This window comes from Sceloporus undulatus, chromosome 1 (genome assembly GCF_019175285.1).
Source record: "Sceloporus undulatus isolate JIND9_A2432 ecotype Alabama chromosome 1, SceUnd_v1.1, whole genome shotgun sequence".
Classification (NCBI taxonomy): domain Eukaryota; kingdom Metazoa; phylum Chordata; class Lepidosauria; order Squamata; family Phrynosomatidae; genus Sceloporus; species Sceloporus undulatus.
This window is the reverse complement of record NC_056522.1, coordinates 115,938,930-115,955,142: the sequence shown is the minus strand read 5'-3', so window position 1 is coordinate 115,955,142 and position 16,213 is coordinate 115,938,930. Positions and strand designations below refer to the sequence as shown.

The 16,213-nt window shown below is 42.9% G+C and overlaps 1 protein-coding gene across 1 annotated transcript in view; it reads right to left on the bottom strand.

The window, feature by feature from the left end:
• The window catches only part of ASCC3 (activating signal cointegrator 1 complex subunit 3), a 349,893-nt gene extending 338,759 nt beyond the window's left edge, over positions 1-11,134 (bottom strand). Inside the window, exons 1-4 of the mRNA XM_042478523.1 lie at positions 10,994-11,134; positions 6,527-6,677; positions 3,381-3,531; positions 371-957 (exon numbers count right to left, since the gene is read on the bottom strand). Coding sequence (XP_042334457.1) covers positions 371-957; positions 3,381-3,531; positions 6,527-6,616 — 828 coding nt within the window. The 5' untranslated portion in view covers positions 6,617-6,677; positions 10,994-11,134. The remainder of the gene's footprint in view (positions 1-370; positions 958-3,380; positions 3,532-6,526; positions 6,678-10,993) is intronic.
• Positions 11,135-16,213: the final 5,079 nt, after the last annotated feature.

Below are 16,213 nucleotides of genomic sequence, written 5' to 3'. Positions count from 1 at the left end.
CTGCCACTCCAATTACCCTTGGATTGTCCCGACACTACAGGATGATTTTAAAAACATGATGCAAAAAGAAAGCCATTCTTATTCACTTTTGCGTCATTGTTTTCAACATATCCTGTATTTTCCACATAAATTGTGTAGAACAGTACTTTGAAAAGCAACAAGATATTTTTTCACAGAATTGACTCCTATTCCATTTTTTCCCACTTTCCAAAGGGTCTTGTGGTCCTCAGAAGACATATGTGGGGTTCACAGATACTGCAAAAGGGTGTGAGCAGAAAAGCACTACTGTGTGAATAGCTTCTAGTTTAGGAAACTCTGGATGTAAGCCATTGTTACTAAAGAATGCTGTGAACATTTGTCAGTATCCTACCTCATTCTGTAGCTCATCACCGCTTTTATGTGAAGCAAGCATCTCATATAATGTACAGCAAAGATGCTCCACTGTTGGCCCACCGGGAGTTCCCTTTAGTGATTCGTTCAGGTACTTTCCAACCTCACACCACAGAAAAGAATCATCCACTTTCTCCAAAGAATTGAAGCCGCCGCCTTCATCATAGCAATTTGGGAACTGTTCCAAATGGTTATTCAGCAATTTCTTGTAATCCAAGCTTATAACCTTCTGCTCATCCATGTCACCATTTATTGGTAGTTCTTCAAAGTAATCCAAGTCATGCATGTCAAACGAAAATGCTATGTTTTTGCCAAAGCCCACTTTCCTGTCATTTCCACTTTGTTCTTCTGGCATCTGAAGAAGGGCAGAGAGCTGTTCTTCAGTAAAGTGAGAAACAATCCGGGCAGTGGCATTGCAGGCTGCTGTTGCAGAAGATGATGGAAAGGGCCCAAACATCTGCTTGATTGCTTTGCTCTCCTCATGGCCAACATAATCTTTTGTGTGAAATATTTTGAAAAGGAAAACAGCACCACTTTCAATTGCTTCTTGTCCATTCTCGGATCCCACTGTGCGTGAAACAAAACCAGAGAATATGAAACTCAGGATTTTATGCAACTTCCCCTATCCATACTACACAAGTATACTAAACATGCTGATAGCTTTTAGTTACAGAGGCATTTGATCCACCTCTCCCTACTAGAGCCATACTTGGATCTGGTAATCCATTAAAAGAGAGGTCAGGAAACTATAAGCCTATGGATGTAGCTAGACTTCAATTGCCATCAGCCTTAGCCAGCACAAAGGTGAGCCATGATGAGACTTGCAGTTCAGCAATGTGCAGGGGAGCACATGTTCACTATCTCCAAATTAAAGGAAAACAAAATAAGAACATAATCTTAAGAATAAACTGTCTCCAAGAGCTGTAATAAAGTTAACAAAGAGATTCACTTTCCTTAAGAGTCAGTTCATACATGCTGCTGACAAAGGAAACAAATTATGACTGCCAACATGTGTGGGATGGATTTATCATTTTGTAGTAGTTCGCTTCTTTCCCACCCTTATTTCTTTTCTTTCTTTTTTTGGGGGGGAGAGGAGGGGGGAAGCACCCTGGATGCAGTGAACCAATCATAACCATCTCCTTATTATGCTTGAAAATGTAGCAACTGGGGAAGGAAAGCAAAATTAGGACACTGCTCTCCAAAGAGGAATTCTGGCCCCCAATGAAATTTTGTTTCAGTTTCCAAATTTCTAGTATTGGAGAATGAGACACTGAATATCACCCAAACCTAGAACTCATATTTGCTGGTGTTCACATTCCTTTCACAATACTGCTTGCTCCTTTTCTCTGGATGCCTAAACAGTGTTTCATAATGCTTAATAGTGTTGGAATTTTTTTTTTTTTTTGCATTTTCTTTCTCCCTCCTTAGATAAATAGGGACTTCCTGCATGCATATTCCTCTCTCGCATTCAAACTAACCATGTGACTTAGGTCACTCCCCCTTTAGGACTAAAAAGATTCTCTCTCAAATTTTCAACTGAACTGTTGGTCCTCCATCTTCCTCCTCTCTCAACTTTCTTTGGAAAGATGTTGAGATAAAGGCCTAGTACAGACCGCCCAAAATGGGCGGCCTGCCGGCACCTGGTTTTGCTCTACAGGGAAGCCGCAGCCTCCAGACTGCAGGACTTCCCCGCAGAACAAAAAGAATCCCCAAAAGCGGGTTCTTCTTGCAGCACCATAATGATGCTGCAAGGTGCCAATGGCGCATTGGCGACGTCATTATGGTGCCACGACATGCGGACGCTAGACATTTGTCACACCAAAATGGCGGCGCCCATCTGTACAGGGCGCTGCCATTTTGACGTACAAAGACGTGCTAGGGTTGCGGGACACCTGTAAGAGACGCAACGAGGCAACCCTGGCACGTCGCCAGGACGTGCTATGCTGCCGATCTGTACCGGGTCAAAGATTCTTTTTTATCTGAACTATTCACTAGCTAGATTAGGATATAGCATTTATGTAAATATAGATTAAATCCATTAGTAAACTTTTTAAAAAAACTACAATGCAAAAGAGCATTAGTTTCTGCTAATTGGTGATCACTGTTTGCTGGGAAAGCCCCTGACCCTGAGTGGTTTCTCATTTGCATTTGCTGAGTCCTGGTTTTGGTGTTCTTCACATATTTTTGCATATCCTCCTACCCTGAGGAGGCCATCAACAACAGAACAATACACAGATTAACATGGGAATCACTCCTCCTCACCCAGGGTCACACCATATATATCTACCCACTCTCTTCCAGGTTCGCATTCTCTGAAGATGCCAGCCACTGATGCTGGCAAAACGTCAGGAAGAAACTCTTCTAGAACATGGCCACATAGCCCGAAAAACCCACAAAAACTATAGAGATAATGCATTTAGTACTTTGGCTTATTACATTTGATGATACTTTCTTCAGCAACTAAATCTTTGTAAATCACACTTACCATTAAAAATCATCAATCTACTTGGCAATTATTAAATGACTATTAACCCAATATTGAATGATTTTTCACCATCATGTACACAATGTATTCAAGGTGACAGTAGGATGCAGCTCATGATCATAAATACAAATCTGTATGATCAGAGTTTGGAAAAGTTATTTGTGGACTACAACAGAATTCCACAGGCAACATGCTGGATGAGAGATGTTGGGGGCAGTAGTCCAAAAATATTTCCCATATTATATGTATATACTGAATTTTTTTACAAAGCTTTTTAGCAATTGGCAAAACTTAGTGATGTCTTCTAACCTAAGTAAGAAAAAGTATTCCCACAGTTTGTCCAAACCTTAATAAAAATGTATTTGCAAAAATATTAATAACATGAGAAGTGCTTTTCCTTCCAACTACTGTACCATTAAGTTTTTTGTTTTGTTTTACACAAAACTGATTTACAACATAGGGCCACTCTGTACAGTTATTAAGCTAATTCTAATTTACTACTTACCTATTTGTTTGGCAGCTTGTAGTATTGTCTTTAAATCTCCATGTAGAGACTGTTGGTTTTCCTTATCTGAATTTTTATCAATAAAGTTGATTAATTTCTTCCAGATAAGACCAGAATTTGATAGATCTTCATGTAACTTGGATCTTTTATCCTGAAGATAAACATTGTAGTCAGATGCACAACAAAAAGAAGGCACACATGTTTTAAAACGACACTGAATTTTACCTGTTACATTATCTAGTAGATTAAAAAAACTAAGTGTTACAATGAGGAGAGAAGACAGTGTTTAGAATGTTTACTTGTAGTTGACAGCTAAAAATCCATCTACAGATCTGTCTTTGTTACTCAAAAAAAAAAAAAGACATATGGCTTATCTACATGGACAAATTACCCCCAAACTCGCTGTGTCCTGTTTTCATGATGCAGGGCAAAACCCCTGACCAGGTGTGGACTGTCTTCATGACACCCGTATCTGATTCAGGACTTCCTCCCCCTAACCTACATTTAACTAACTCACTTTTTGTTGCTGGTATTCAGCTGTCTTCACAGTGATGATGGTGGCTGCCTTTACTCACTGTCCCTTTGGGTACAAGTCGTGCTGAGGTCAGAATCAGGTACCCAGAGTAAATAACATGGCTGGTTGCCTCGTTCTGACCTCAGCAGTGGCATTAGGCAATGAATGGGGATGGTATAGGAAGGCAGCCTCCTGTCATTCACTGCAAGAAAAACCCATAGCGAAAAAGAGCGGGTAAGGGAATTCAGGGCCAGAATATTCTGAGGGCACCCTGGAATACTCTGCCAAGTGAATATAAACCCACAGACTTTAGTGGGTCCAGTTGCCAATTTCAGACTACTGAATCCCATCAGAGACAATAAAATTCAGCAGCATGCACCACTCAGAAGTGGGGGAAACCATTCCGGGGTTGCTGAAAACAGCCACTAAAAAAGGATTTGGGAAGCATGACTCTACTCTAAATTTAAACATGTATCCTGGAGCTCTTTAGTTTCAGCATTTAAATATGGCATGCTTTATCATTTCACCACCACTATTTGGCAGTGGCTCCAGGATCTACAAAAACAGCCAAGAGGGGCATGTACCACTAGGCTGCACACTGCCCGTTCCTGGTTTACATCTAACACAAGAAAATGTCTTTAAGCTCACTTATCCCTGCAACAAAATGCACTTTTGCCCTTTAACTTTTACAAGATATTAACAGAAATGTGTGCAGCAAGACATAGTAAAGAAGGCAGCTTTAAGAATACTAAGTGAGAAAATTGGAGGAACTGTATATGTGCCTACTCAGAAGTAAGCTGTAGTTACAGCAATATAACTTATTCCCAAGTGAAGTGGATGTAGAACTACAGCCTACAAGATGGAAGAACAAGGTATTACAAGGTATTTATACTGTTGCTACCACCTCCATGTAATGCAAATGACTCAGAAAAAGCAAAAATATCAGTAAAATGCCTTCTGTTATGTAACATGACACAAGGACTCTCCTTAAAGATCAAGTCCTGCAACTTGTATCTGAAAACATGATACTGATTCTATAATTAAAATGCTTGATTCAGGCCACAGAGTTGTCTACAATTTGACCTATGGCCATCTGTCTCTAAACTCCTTGCATACAACAATTTTCAGAATTTGTTAGTCATCTTCTATTTAAATATGCTGTCTCAAGAAATATTCTTACTTCTTCCCAATCTGATCTCACTCTCTGCCCAAACCATTTCTATTTCAGAAGAAAGTGAAACACAGCTGACCTATCATTTACAAATCATGTCTCCCACCCACCCACCCACCCACCTCTGCCCCTGAGTCCATGTTCCAATGGTGAGCTCTTTTTAACATTCTTTCACAATGCCACTTATCATTCCACCACTCACAGACCCTTCTTGAAATTCTTTCAATTGTTCACAAGGATGAAATAAGTCAAAGAATACAGACAAACGTATAAGTCCATTCGTCTTATTCCCTTTGCTATCTGTGTTCTATACCAGTAAGAATAAAGGACATTGCAATGGCAGCTACAGTAGAAGAACTGTACATCCAGATTATTATTAAGCGTAACTAGTACTGAAACTCCTTTTTGACATCCATCAAGAGTTTATTTAAGAAAAAATGCATTAAAGTGCTGTACAGAACATTCCTTCAATTTATGTTATATTAGTTGTTGCTGATGCTTGTTTCAAAGAATGGATTCTCTTTTAATGGTTCATTTAGCTGTATAAGTGCACTATTTCAAATGACATGGGAAGAAAGGGCCAAATTGCTCATCTAGTTACAGTGATGAAAAACTGAAATAAAAGTAAAGGCAGAAGTGTTACTCTAGGCTTATACTGACATGATGGAAATCAGAATCTGCCTGAAGTGCTTGGGTAGATGTAGGCGTAGATGGCATCTCAGTATCAAATTGCCAGATACCAATTTGTTTCTTTTCAATTTACTGTGAAGAGAAAGATGGGATTGGCTGGCAATGACTTTTTTTTTAAGTTGCAGCACTATTTATGCTACTTTGCCTCTTGTTTCAAGAGTGTTTTCTACTGATTAAATTTTTTCATGGTTTTTGTCCACAAAGATTAGTAGCTCAATCTCTGTATCCATTTAAAAAAAAAGATAATAAAAGACCCATCATTCCTTCATGTCCTCCAAATCAGTAATAAGACCAATAGGAAAGCATGCAATGAAGTAAAAACCTGATCTACCAATAATCAAATCTATATCAGTAATCTGTGGTGAAGCAGAAGATAATATTGTTCACAGAATATTGATAATGTAATAACTATGAGGAGAGGACCAATTTTTTACAGTTACTGGCTAAACATTCACAGGTGGTAGGCTACAATCATTCCACAGAATGTTACTTTCAGATATGCCCACTATGGCCAGCAACGGTAAACCAGAGGGAAAGTATTATGTGTTTCATTACACTGTTTTCTCAAATTATGGAATTTGCACTACCATAACCTTTCTCAGAGCACAAATCTCTCCAATGTGAGTTCTATGTAAAAAAAGAAAGGAGGAAGGGAAAATATGCAAGAAATGTAGTCTGTGACATTGTTGTTGACAAAATTATTGAATATTTTAAATAAAGCAAGACATTAAAATATTTCTCCAACATTTAAATTTAATTCTGATATGTTACCGTTAAATCAGCAGATTCTTCACTATAATCATCTTGTTTAGTGACATTTGAAAAGGAGCGCAGTGCTCCTGTTAGACGAGGAAGGGCCATTTATTTCCCATTCAGCGATCCATATGATGAGAGACTACATTCATCTTCAGTATGCAACCTCCTAAAAAGAACAACAAAACCAAAATTAAACTTTGTGCGTGCTTTTGATGAAGGGCACTCTAGTAAAGCAGGCTAATTAGCTTCTTCCTTTCTACATAATTTTAATAATAAGAACAAAACTCATGTCTAAACTTTCAATTTTTTTTTAATGACTGGCAAAAATACACTATACTGTATTTCTTAGGCATCAGGGTCAAGTTCTTGGGTGTCAACAATTTTCAGTACTGTACTACCATGTCCTATATCTGTGCCAATTCAGATCTTTAATTTGGACATTATAAGAATACACATTCATTTTTATGAACAAGATTTGTCAATAAAACACACATTGACCAGGTTTATTTAAGTATCTGCTAGGGCCCCCAAAGTGATGCACTTAAAAAACCAAACAGATAAAATGTATTCAGATGTAACAGTTCCCTCTGAAACAATGCAGTATAAAGAACCTTGAGTTCAGAGGACAGTGGCATGGAAGTATGTGGGATATATATACTTGTGTGACCTTTGGTTGGGAGGAAGTGATTGACATGTTAATATCTGTGTTGGTCTGTTTCCCAGAGTTAACTACTGTCTCTTTCGATTGGAAGACAAATGCTCCCTGCAGGTATCAACCAATTTCATCATCTGCCTGAAACTATACCTCTCATATGAGACTCTCTGAGTTTTGAGTTCTATAGAAAATACCTTCTCTTAGGGCTGGAGCAGATGGGCAGGGAAAAGCGGCTCAACTTTGTTTTTCCCAAAACTGAGTTGAAACCCCACTGTCTGCACAACCAGCTCCCAAGGCAGATTGAATACATATGGGCAGATCACATGTCATTAAGCTGCACTGCTGGGTAATTTTTTGTTGTTGTCTCCCCACCATGCATGCATACCATCACAAGAACACACCTTCTGTAAACTCCAAGTACCTCCCATATCTGTCAAGATGCCATCCCACTGCATGGCTACCCTTTTGATTGCCCACAGTACAGGGCACTGGGGCATCAGTGTGCAAGTCAAACATTGGCAAAGCATAATCATGGAGGCCACCCCTACATGCCCCCTTCACCCCATGCCCCCCCTGTTAAGACTATCTGTTTTGTGTATATTGTAATTACATCCATTAGAGTTCTTGCACCTTCATAACAGCATGCAGATTCAATTGGGAGTAACCTCCATTAACATCAATGAGTTCTTCTTCCAAATTAGAATGGAGAGGACTCCAACACAGAGATGTGACCCTAACTAGAAGGAATATGGCCTTCTGCCACAACAGCTATAAAGCTCCAAGCCTTTTAAATTAACTGGCCTATCAAACAAATAAATCCCACTGAAGCCATCAGATATGAATTAACACATTTGCCAGTTGCTTATTTAATTTATATCCTTCCTTTATATCCTTGTACAGGATCCTTCATAATTTATACAGGCTGGTTTTCCCTTGACCTGAATTCTGAAATCTTCCACAAATCATAACTTTGTTCATGGATAGCTGTGATAGTATCCCCTTTGCTTTCTGATGGTCCAACCTACACAAACTTTGTTTCATGTACAAAATTATTAAAAATGTTGTATAAAATTATTTTCAGGCTAATAAGGTGTACATGAAACATTAATAAATTTCAATTTCAGACTTAGGCCTCCAAGATAGTTTATTATGTATGTACAAATATTCCAAAATCCAAAATGCATCTAGGATTCTCTGACTTATACGTATATAGCACCCTCACTTCCTCAGTAGGAAGCTGTATTAAACTCAGGGGAAATTGACTTCCAAGGGAAACTGTCCAAGATCAGGACGGAAGAAAGCCAATTCTGGTGTCAAGAACAGCCTGGTGAGTCATGCACTCTATTGCCACTGTGACCAGAGTGAGACCAGATGCCTTCCTTTTGCAGGACATGCCCCACATTTCAATGTTCTGTCTAGGAGAAATTCCAAAATGCCCTCTATTTTGAGCCTGACCAAGAAGCCCATTTGAGTAAAACCACTTTTGCTGTTCCCCTTCAAGAAACGCATCTACTTTACTTGGCAACCTGTCCTCACTGCAAAAAGGAAGAAAGGATGGATCCTTCTAAAAAAAAACCTCCCCCCGGAGCAACAGCAGACAAGATTCACACCCAGAGGGGGAAAGGACAGCAAAAGTGTTAGGCAATGGGCTGCTTTAGGACACAATGCAAAAGCTGAAAAGGTCCCCCCCCCCCACTCATCCCTCCACATTTGCTGGGTTTAGGGGAGAAACCGCAAATAACAAAAACACTGTATTTTTCCCTGAAAGAACACCTCTCTAGGAATCTAGGTCCTCCATGCAACTGCCAGACACTGACCATAGAATTGCACTGGAGGAGCTACAAATGCCTCATGAAGTGTTCTCTCTAGGAATCTCTAAGTCCTTCAGTGCAACTTTTGGTTAAAGATGCCCGCAGAGTTACACTGGAGGTTTTAGAGCCAGGCACTTTGTGGGCATAGTCAGGGCTCAGCATCCTGACAATGCTTGCTCTAACTCCGCCCCATGGTGCCATAATGGCACACGCTGCTCGACAGTGCTGTGTCCAAACGACGCAACACCGAAGGGGCGCCATAGAGCCATGCCACTGTGGCTATGGCCCCCCTTGAAGGGTGCAAGAAGCAGCTGCTTTTTGTGGCTCCTTTCTGCTACCTCCAGAGGCTGGATCGGGGCCAGAGCATGAGGTTGTTGTAGCCCCAATCCGGCCAGGAAAGGGGCGGCCACCCGCCACTCCTTAGAAGCAGTCTGTATAGCCCCTTAGATATTCCTAGAAAGAACATACTAATAAAATCAGTGAATAACCAAACCCACAAAGGCCAAAGTCAAAAATGTGGAGGGACAACCGTAAATGTAAATTTAGATTCAGTCAAGGGTTTGTTGCTAATAAAATACAATGTTAAGTCTTTGTCTTCCTCAGAGTTCTATATGTATATTGGAAGCCTACAAGGCGTTTTAATGAAGTTAATCAGAAAAAGTAGTCAGTTCATAATGAAAGTTCAGCTCATAATAAAATCCAATATATGTAATACAGCTGAAAGTAAACTATATGAAACAAATATATATTTATATTAGTGTTTTTAGCTTTTATTTTGTAACGTCGTACATTTTTCTCAGATGTCCTACATTCTGTTCTGCCTTGTGCTTTCTTGTGTTTATGACATCTGGTCACCCTGGTCTTCTCTGCATTAAGTTCCAATTTGTTTGCCCTCATCCACTCTATCACTGATGACTTTGTTACGTGTCGTTTCTGACTTTTCTGACTCCTGGTGACCCTCAGGCGAAACTACCATGGGCTTTTCTTGGCAGGTTTTGAGGAGGTTTACCGTTGCCACCTTCTGGGGCTCAGAGAGTGTGACTTGCCCAAGGTGACCCCATGGGACTAGCACCGTTTTAAAACCAAGGCAGCCTTGTTGGATCAGGTTGGGAAAAGAGTGCCAGATCTAGGTGTCACACACACATCTATCAATAAAGATCACCTCCTTCCTACCAGATCAGAAAGGAAGAACTTCTATGAGAAGCATATCCTGCATCTAATCATAAATAACAGTATGGTAGAGTAGCTCGTGATAGAGTCGCCTTAAGGTTGCCATAAATCAGAACCCTAAACCATACTTCATGGCTTAAATCCCGCATGAGGAGATACAGGTTCGAAACACACTGCAGAAAAAAATCCAGTTTGGGGCCGCTTTAACTGCCTTGAGCTCAGTGCCAGGGAATCCTGGGAAATGTAGTTTATTGTGGCACCAAAGCTCTCTGAGAGAGAAGGCTAAATGTCTCACAAATGTCTCACGGTAGTTTAGTGAGACGTTTAGCCTTCTCTGTCGAAGTGCCCTGGTGCCACAATAAACTACGATTCCCAGGATTCCCTAGCACTGAGCCCAAGGCAGTTGAAGCGGTCGCAAACTGGATTTTTTTCTGCAGTGTGTTTAGGACCAGAGAGACACTACTGTGTGTGTGTATATATGTACATATATAATATACATATGTAATACAATAACCATCCACTGTGTGTAGTGTGTGTGTCCATATATAATGTGTACTTATGTAATACAATAATCAACTGTTTGTGTATGCACACATGTATAATATGTACATATGTAAGACAATAACCATCTACTGTATACACGTGTGTGTGTGTATATACATATAATACAGCGATCCAGGTGTAAACGGAGCCTATCAAATGGACTTCTAGGAGTGCTCCCAGCTTCTCTTGCGTCGCGTCCTACATTTCCCCCTGGCCGTCCTCCATTCCGGGTGCCTGCCTGCCTGCCTGCCTGCCTGCTCCTCCTCTGGGACCCTGAGCCCCCCTGAAATCCCTGGGCTTCACCTGCTCGCAAGGGGGCTGCCTCACTCCTCCTGCTCCGCTTCCTCTTCCTGAGAGCGCAGCAGCCACGCTGGACCCAGAGGCAGAGCCGCTCACTATTTGAGACCGAGCCGCTTCCGGGTTCCCTCTCCTTTGCGCAGGCGCGTTCCGCTCCTTCCGCTGCTGGTTTTTGCCGGTTGAGTGCGCGCGCCGGCGCTCGTGAGAGGGCGATTGCGCGAGCCCTTTGGAAGGCCAGTGACGTATCCCTTCCTACCCAGCCACGCCCCCCGGCGAGTCCAAGGCCGCTTCTCTTCTTCGCCACGCCCCGCCCCTTTCCCCGCCCCCTCCAGCTGGAGAGAAGAACTCTGACTTTCTGTTTCGTTTCTGTGAGGAGCGAGAGGAGAAGGGCCCCCTCCCCCCCAAAGAAAGCCATAGACTCAGGAAAAGTGTAAACTGACAACGCCGGCGACTGGGGACTTCCGCGTTATGTTTCACAGTCTCTGTTTGTGAATGGGAATTGTCACTTGTCACTCTTACAGAGCAAAAGAAATAAAAGTAATTTAAAACAACAACAGAAGGAAATGGCTTTCTTCCACACACACACACACACACACACACAAAAAGAGGGAACAATGTTTAGCCTGGCTGAGCAAAATGCCAAAATAAGCCCTTAATACTGTAAAAGCCTGAGGCCTTTCACAGAGACAGATGTATGTGCGATGTTCACTTGTGGCTGTGACCAATTAATTGTACAGAGGGAACAGAGGCATGAGGGGCATCAGAGGAAGAGGTGGGCTGACCTTTCTTTCCCATCAGGCTATCAAATCAAAGTATTGATTTCAGTTAATCTATGGTGCATCTACACTGTGGAAATAGCCACAGTTTGACACCACTTTTAAGTGCCTCAGCACCATGCTTTATAAACCTTCTTCAGTCCTACCCAAATCCTGGGGCCAGCCCATGTTGGCAACGTAACAATTCTGATAAAGTCTTATGACAGTGTGGCATAGTGGTTTGAGTACTGATGCTGGAGACCAGGGTTCGAGTCCCAGCCCAGCTGTGAAACCCACTGGGTGACCTTGGGCAAGTCACGCTCTCTCAGCCTCAGAGGGAGGCAAAGGTAAACCTCCTCTTAATAAACCTTGCCAAATCAACCCCCATGATAGGAAGTCGGAAACAACTTTAAGGCACCCAACACACACAAGCGCCTGGTAAGGATGCGGCCTAAATACCCTAAAGGCACCAGATCTGGTCTGATCTTGAAGCTGAGCAGGGTCAGCCCTGCTTAGTACTGTACTTGGGTGAGAGATTGCCAACGAAGGCAGGGTGCCATAGGTAGGGTTGCCATAAGTCTGGACCTCCAAACCAGGACAAATGTAGGACAAAATTTTCAAATTAAGGGCACATTTTTTTAAAAATGGAGGACACATGGAAAAAATTGATGGTTTTTAAAAAAATGTTAATATAAATTCATGTTTCTTAGGCATGATCAAAATGGAGGACATTTGGGCATTATTCCTAGTCAGATGACAGAAATGTACTTTCCCTCTCTGGCCACCCCCCTCCCCCCATTCCAAACAGCACATTTGGGCATTGAACATGGCTTTACTTAACATGGCAATCTCTTGCATATTTCAGAGGCTTATTCCATAACCAAACTCTTTGGGTTTCACACTGAATATGTCAAGGTGATTTAACAAGAAGTGGGTTTGCCCTCGGATTCAACTGTACTTCTCAGAAGTGTGTACTTGGTCAAGGGACTTTGGTTTTTTTTCCACTGCACATGAGTTTGTAAAAATCAGAGCAACTTACATTGGTCGTGCCTCAGAAGCTGGCTCATTTCATCATCATCACTATCCTCTTCCTCCTCCTCCTCTTCTTCCTCCTTCTCTTTCCTCCTTCCTTCCTCCTCCTCTCTCCTTCCTCCCTCCTCCTCCTTCCTCCCCCTTCCTCCCTTCCTCCTTCCTCCCTCCTCCTCTTCTGCCTCCCAGGCCCAAGCGGAGGAGGAGGTGGGTGGCTGCCTTGGCGCACTCCCCCCGTCCGCGCGCCAAGGCAGAAGGCAGGCAGCCACCCGCCTCACGCGCAACTGCGCTAGGTGCTTGCCTTGGGCCCGGCAGGCGGAAGCAGAGGAGAAGGCAGACAACCCTGCCTGGCTTGACGCTCCCCGCCCACGCGTGCGCCAAGGCAGCAGGCATGCAGCCACCCACCTCCGCCTCAGCCTCCTCCTCTGCCTCCGCCTCCCGGGCCCAAGGAAGTGCCCAGCACGGAGGCGTGCGAGGCGGAGGAGGCGGTGTGTGGCTGCCTGCCTGCTGCCTTGGCGCGCGTGCGCGGGTGGGGAGCACCAAGCCAGGCAGGCACCTCTGCGTCCTCCTCCGCTTGGCGCGGCCTGGAATGGAGGAGGAGGAGGAGGAGGAGGTGCGCCTCCTGCGAGTGCGCGCCCCCCTCCCCCCCCCTCCACCTCCCTCCCACCCTCCCCCACGCGGCTGCGCCACCCACCTCCTCCTCCGTTTCAGGCCACGCGGCCGCACACAACAAGCACACCGCCTCCTCCTTTGCTTCCTCCGCGCGGCCTGGAACAGAGGAAGAGGAGGAGGAGGTGGGTGGCGCGGCCGCGCGGGGAGACAGAGGAAGGTGGGTTAGCGCCATGCGGGCACCGAAGCGGGGGCTGGGGGCCAAACCGGACTGGGACCGGGAGGGGGCCCCCAAAAGCAGATTTGTCCCGGGGGCTGCCGGGATATGGCATCCCTAGCCGTAGGCTATATTTGAGAGGAAAAATCTGGCAAACCCACCTCTGAGTACTCCTTGCCTAAGAAAACCCTATGAAACTCATGTGGTCACTAAATAGCTGCTTTGAAGGCACATACATGGTAAGGATGAGTTAGATAAAAAGCATCTCACCATTATAACTAGACATGGGAACACAATATAGCTACTATGGGTTACCACCTGAAAAACAGATCAACAGAGTGATCTGGGAATTGGCAGTGTAGAGAAAAAGAACTCCTTTGGTGTGTTTAGGGGCTCGTTGTCTATTTAGTCAGTGCATCTTTTGTGGCAGAAGCCAGGAGAGAGGGGCTAGAATAGCAGCGGGTGCAGATGGTTGCCAGAAGGGTGGGAGCAAATGTAGGAAGGAAAGTCCAATCTGTACCTTAAAAACAAAAGATAAGAAGAGTTGGCAGCAAGAAGTTTCATAGATTTAAGTCTAGTTATATCTTTGAAAAGTTAAGAAGATTCCAGTAAAAAGATAATAATCTGAAACTGCTCCTGCCCCCAGAGACGGTGAAACAGTTGCAACTAAAAGAGTACATATTCATCTTTAATGATTTAACTTGTGTACAATGTTGCTTGGATTGACTGTATATTGCTTATTCACCACAAATATTTTTATCCACTTATTAATAAAATAAAGGTACAGTTTATTTGTGACAACCAAATACAGGTTATAGCCATAAAATTACCATCTTACAAAAACTGATTAAAACCTTGTAAGCTTTTACCATCACTGTTTGCTCCAAAAGATATAAAACAACAAATGTTTAATGAAAATTACAAAAATGTTTCACACTAAGCACATGACAATGTTACATAATCCATCCAAATTAATATAAATATATTTATCACAGATTCCCACGCAGGCCATTATCCTCAAAATCTAAACTAAGGCCCTGTACAGACATGTACTGTGTGCTGGCCTGTGGGCAGAGTCAAGACACAGTGTCCTGATGCTGAACACCCTGACTCCAACCTCAGGGTGTCATGATGCCATGCGCCAATCGCACGTGGCATCATGGCGCACCTCTGGCACTGCATCCAGATGATTCAGTGCTGAAGGGGCACCATACAGCTGCACTACCACAGCTATGGCACCATTTGAAGGGTGCAAAAAGGAGCCGCTTTTTGCGCCCTCCAGAGGTCAGATCCGGGCCGCAGCATGAGGTTGCTGCAGCCCCAATCTGGCCAGAAAAGGAGTGGCTGCAGGCCGCCCCTTTGGGGCAGTCTGAATAGCCCTGAGCTGCTTTTGCAGCGAATCTGGCAGTATTAAGCATTACAGACTTTGCTGTATTAGACAATAAGTACGGTAAGTGATTTTTATCAGATCATTTTGGTTACCTACTAATTCTAGGACTTCTCTTCAGGAACTTATCTCTAGGGGGTTTGTATATCCTACAATGTAGTCTATAGTGTATGGGGTCTTCAATATCACCACTTCCACAAATGCCAATAGACAAAAAATGCAAATTCATATTCATCTTGAATGATTTAACTTGTGTATGATGTTGCTTGGGTTGAATGCATATTGCTTATTCAGCCTGAATATTTTTATCCACCTATTATTAAAATAAACTATATTCTTATTCTTAAGAAAAAGACCCACTGTTTTGCAAAGAATAAGTTAGTTAGATTGGAATAGCCTCAAATGAAATTTCCTAAAGAGCCAATGCCATCACCTCACTTTAGGACAGCTGAAACATGGTATTCCCTGCTACAAAAAAATCACTGCAGAAAAGAATTCTGCAAATTCAAAAAGGGATTAGATCTCAAGACAAAATTATCTTGAGGAAAGCTGAATTTTAGAATTTTTTAAGAACAATTCTGGGAACTGTAGTTTGATGTTGCTGCACAGAAGTAACTGTGACAAATAATTCAGCCAGTTCCAAAGAGGCATTATACGCGTGTGTTGTGATGTTGTTTGCTTTCAAGTTGTTCCCTACTTATGGCAGTGCTAAACTGTGCCCCTTCCTGGAGCCGAGGGACCTGGAAACAGTAGTACATGCACTGGTGACCTCTCAATTGGACTTCTGTAATGCGCTCTACTTGGGGCTACCCTTGTGCCAAGTTCGGAAACTTCAGTTGGTACAAAATATGGCAGCCAGATTGATCACGGGAACTTCTAGGAATGACCATATAACACCGGTCCCTGCACTGGCTGCCTATTAGTTTCTGGGCAAAGTACAAGGTGTTGGTGATTACCTTTAAAGCCCTACATGGCTTGGGCCCAGAGTACTTGAGGGAACGCCTTCTTCCCTATTGTCCGTCCCACACACTAAGGTCCTCTGGAAGAAATCTATTACAGCCAAAAAAATCTAGGCTAACATCTGTCTCCCAGAGGGCCTTTTCTATTACTGCTCCTAATATTTTTAATGTTGTAAATGTTTTAAAATTATTACTGTTTAATTCTTTTTTAGTACTGTACTGGGAATGGGGGGGGGAGTAGGTCTAGGGTTTGATTTTTTAACTCTATTG